At 39.0% G+C, this 4,855-nt stretch overlaps 1 protein-coding gene across 9 annotated transcripts in view; it reads left to right on the top strand.

Moving 5' to 3' along the window:
* Window positions 1–4,855, top strand: part of magi2a (membrane associated guanylate kinase, WW and PDZ domain containing 2a) — a gene marked incomplete at its 5' end in the record, with an annotated part of 97,574 nt that overhangs the window by 17,472 nt on the left and 75,247 nt on the right. For all 9 annotated transcript variants that reach the window (XM_014004279.1, XM_014004277.1, XM_014004274.1 and 6 more), the window contains 1 exon segment: window positions 1,144–1,223. In XM_014004279.1, the coding sequence (XP_013859733.1) occupies window positions 1,144–1,223 (80 nt within the window).

Genomic DNA, 4,855 nt, shown 5'->3' with positions numbered 1-4,855 from the left:
AAAAAAATAAAATAAACACCTTGGCCACCCCTTTCAAAAAAATGTCTAGCTCCGCCTCTGTTCCACGCTTGTTTTAGAGTACAATTAATCATTCATTGAACTTTTATTTATCAGTTATGCCCACATAACCTCTCCCAAAGCCTCACTGTAGTTTCTGCRCCTTCTTTACCTCCATATCTTCAGTTTTCCTGCAGGCATACTGTTCAGGAGGTAACAGTACAAAGTGTCTCTGAAATCTGCACTTTGCATTGCATTAGCAGGTAAAATAAAAAAACGGATTATCTGATGAGGTTCTTGAAGCTGTTTTAGCTCTTTTTGCTCATCGGTTTGTTTTTATGGCCTATAATTTTGCCACAATGCAGCTAATTTATTCGCAGCATGGCAGCCAGTAACAACTGGCAAAGTAACAAAGTTAGCATCCGACTGATCGCTAACGAGCCAAATGGTTTTTAACGCTGTAGCGGGAGAACAAAATGGAACTAAATGGAAGCTTGAACGAAAATTAGGAGATTATTAWTGTAATCTTGTGTCTGGATTTGGAAGCGGGCGACTGTTTACTGTTTGTTTCTGCTCAGTCTTGCTGTTTATTTAAAAGCCTTTAGCCTCGACTAGTTTAAGTCACCTTTTTTTGGCGCTTCGTCTCGCTTTGCTGTGAAAATTGCACGAGTCCCCCGCTCTCCCATCTTCCCGTTGTTGTGTAACAACAAAAGGACAGAATTGTGACTCCTGAGCTTGCACACGTTGTGTAGGTGCATTGAGACTCTCTGGCACATTATCGAATCTGATCTAGATCCAGAAAAAATCTGTCCAGCCCACATCCTTTCCATCACTCCCTCCGTCACCTCTCTATTACTCTGACCCCCACTTTTCCGCCTTTCCCCTTGCTTGCTAATGAAATGCAGTAAGCAAATTTAAAGTATTGATTTTGTTTACAAAAAGCGTTTTTTGTGTGTGTTTGTCTAACTTTTTTAAAACCCAGACACTCCAGGGAGTTTCATCTTTCTTCTCTGAAATGATTCTGTAGCCGAATTAGGAATCCACCAACATCGCTCTCGCTCCATGCCAACTCTCCTCTCCCTCGCCATCCATCACGCTCCCTCCCTCACTCGCTCACCCTCTCTCTCTCTCTCTCTCTCTTCACAGCCACAACACTAAGACAACATCGTGGCTGGACCCGAGGCTCGCCAAGAAGGCAAAGCCGCCCGAGGAATGCAAAGAGGATGGTGAGTGCTGCGCATCTCTCCCCGTTTTCCTGCTTCTTGGTCCTTCGTGTCATCTGCTCAGAGTTTCTTTTAAACCGTACCTGTTGACATCATAAAATGCATGATATTTAGTTTCATCGTAGAAGCGAGGTCAGCGAGTTTCCACGTAAGGGTTCGGCTTTTAATTTTGCCGTTCACGTCGAGAGAAAGATCCAGGTGTAGCAGCAGCGGTTTATCTGATTCAGAAGCCTGGTGGTGTGTGTGTTTTCAAAGAAACAGGAGGTTACAAAGACGCCTTTTATTCTCATCTGAGAGAGATCTGAAGTGTCCTTTTACCGCCTACATGCTCCACAAGAAAGGAAGGGAGACGGCTGAATAGAGTATACACACAAACATAAAAACAAATCAGTCTCTAGTGTTTATTTGTGTGACCAGYAAGATATTTATCTGAGTTTTCATCAAGCTGAGGAGAAAGTTGTTATAGGATGTGACCCAGGTCAGAAAATAAACATGACTTTAACTCAATTAAGTTTACAGATACTGAGMTAAAACTTGGTGAGGTTGATTATTTACTCCTTTTTCTTCACTCCTGTAAGATGGWGTCCAAAAACAGAATCACTTCCTAAATAAATAACTTCAGTGTTCTTGCTGCGTTTCAAAATATTAATGATCTTTTTTTTTTCATTTAAGGAATGAACAAGAAGTTATTAAAGCTTTTAGTTCCTTTCAGATGTATTAAAAAAAGGAGACAAAGTTCTCCAAGATGATGAAATGACACAGAAACAATGAGAGAGGAATTAATCCAAATGTGATTGAGCTTTTATCTTTAGCTCCTCCAAATCCTATTGATTCAAGGGAGAACGCCCGACAAAAAGATGTTCTGATATTTGATCTTTCCAAGTGTTTCATCAAGCTCGCTAKAGTCCCAGGTGGAAAAGCGGGAGACAAAGGGGTCCGGCGTGGGAGCGAGAGCGTAGCTGCAGGTTTGTCAGGAGTAAAGTGAGGGATGAAGGGATGCATATCGCCTGTTACTTTTCATGTCTGAGTTTAAAACTAAAATCATCTGAGAAAAGAAAGGAGCTTTTKCACTTGTCTCATAATGAACCACCACAAAGTTGTGTTGCACAGATTTTAGACTCAGTGCTTTGTTTTTATCTTAGTTTTTTCATGGAACCTAGTTAATAGTTTTTWTGTTTGTGGTAATCACCATGATATCATGGAAACCTGAAGTACAAGTCGATTGATCTCAGTTTTTTTCTCGTGCTTTTTCGTGAGTTTTCACAGTAATTTATTAGGAACATAATAATTTAATGAATTTATAACATAAATATTAACATAAATAAAAATAATACAGTAGAGCAGTGGTTCCGAAACTTTTTATCTTCTGACCCACAAAATACCCATGGCAAAAACTTGTGACCCCAAGTATTACTGGTCTSAGTACACAAACTTTGTTAATAACCCTAAAACACAGGCTTTTTGACAATCTAAACAGCTTGTACACAAATATAAATACCTATTTATATTTATTTTGTGTTTTTGTAATAATTATAGGGAAAATATTACATCAGCAATTATTTTATTACCCTTTAAATTGATTTCTGGAGATTATCCAAGGTGCTTCATGACCCATAATTGGGTCCCAAGCCCAACTTTGGGAACCAAAGTGCAGTAGTTCCCAAACTTTTCAGCTTTTGACCCACAAAATAACAGCAGCAGAGACCTGTGCCCCCAACTGTTTATGGATGATAAACATTTGTATCAGGTCAACTAAACATGGGCATAGTAACAATATTTTTTATACTACATTTATCTATTTTAAATATACTAACCTCACTCATTTGTAACAACTAAGAGAAAAATGTGATTAATTCAGAAAATCTTTTCAGGACCCCACCTTGATGTTTCGGGACCCCACTTTGGGTCCTGACCCCAACTTTGGGAAACACTGCAGTAGAGTACAGTACGTGACATGTGCCCAGCAGTATTTCTAACTGTGCAAAAACACACAAGCTAACTGTTTAGACTTTGTGTGTATTTGTTTGGCTCTTACCGCATTACAATGCCACCCCAAATACACTGCAGGCCTTTTCTGGACTGCATCCAGTATTTTTTAACGATTTGTGTGTACTCTAAAAATGCAACCCCCTCAAAAATCAGTGCTTCACTGTAAAATAATAATAATAATAATTTTATTTGAAAAGCGCCTTTCAGGACACCCAAGGACACTTACAGCGTTAGGCAGAATGTGTGGAAATACAAAGACAAGCTGGCATGAGTTACAGAGCATGGATTACAAATGAAGTTAAATATGCTAACCTAAAGAGAGTGGAACAAGGATGGCTGTGGTGTGGGGTGTGAGAGATGGATGGAGACGGTTGATATTTCTGAGGTGGAAGTAGGCAGACCGAGTAACATTATTGATGTGAGCAGTGAAGGAGAGAGAGTGGTGTCGAGGATGACACCAAGACTCTTGACCTGAGGGGAGGGGGTTAGCAGAGAGTTGTTGATAGGGATGAGGAGATTGTTAGATTTTGAGATTGAATTTTTAGTGCCGACAAGGATGATTTCTGTTTTATCACTATTCTGTTGAAGATATCAGTATACGATGTGTAAGATCTCGTGAGATGCGTTAGCTCAGAATATATCACGACGATAACGGTCAATAAATTTAACATTTGTGCATGTATGGTGCCTTTCCAAATTTATAATCTGCACATTCCATATGCACTAATGCACCCTCATACCATCAGAGAGGCAGGCTTTTGAACTGGCTGTTTGGTTTCTCTCCTGTTTAGTATGGAGAACATGTTTTTAGTTTCTGCAAAACGGTCTTCCACTCTGCTTCAATCCATTTTAAAGGTCCAGAGAAGACTGAGGTGTTTCCAGATGTTCCCCTATGGCTTTTTCTTTGCATGATAGAGCTTTAACCAGAATTTGTGTAAGGCACAGTGAACTGTGTTTTCACAGTGATTTGTGAAAATGTCACTGAGCCCATAATGATGTCCAGATAAGAATCAGACTTGTTTTTAATGCAGGGCAGCCTGAGGAGCCAATATCCTCTTTTAGAGATTTTCAGAGATTTCCCCAGATCCCTGAAATACAGAGATGATATGAACTGTAGATAATGACTTATTCAAAGTCTTTCCATGCGTTTTTGGTTGAGTTATTGTCCACTAGGGCTGTGTATTGGCAAGAATTTGGTGATACGATACATATCATGACACGGGACATGACACGATATATCGCGATATATTGTGATACTGTAAGTAAGACGATATTTTTCTATTTTTTCTCCCAAAATTCTAATAGAAAAAAAACAACTGTATTCTATGTGTTTCATATTTCTTATTTCAGCTTAGCTTGCAAATCACAAAGGGAGGCTTTGAAGAAAATAGATTGGGAACAACTTCTTTAGAGAATCAATACAGTATTGGGAAATAAAATATTGCAATATTTCAGTTTATCATTATTTTCTTTTCTTATTAGCTGCAGTTTAAATACTGGTCAGCCTGTGCTCCTCTTTTACGTCTGAGAGATTCAGCCTCTGAAATCCTCTTTTTATATCCAGCCCTCATACTGACCTGTTAATAATTAATCTTAGTAGTTGCTCCTCCAAAATGTAATATTTTTATTGTGTTCTGTTGGGGGGG

Source organism: Austrofundulus limnaeus, unplaced genomic scaffold (genome assembly GCF_001266775.1).
Source record: "Austrofundulus limnaeus strain Quisiro unplaced genomic scaffold, Austrofundulus_limnaeus-1.0 Scaffold22, whole genome shotgun sequence".
NCBI lineage: Eukaryota > Metazoa > Chordata > Actinopteri > Cyprinodontiformes > Rivulidae > Austrofundulus > Austrofundulus limnaeus.
This window is presented reverse-complemented; position numbering and strand designations above follow the sequence as displayed.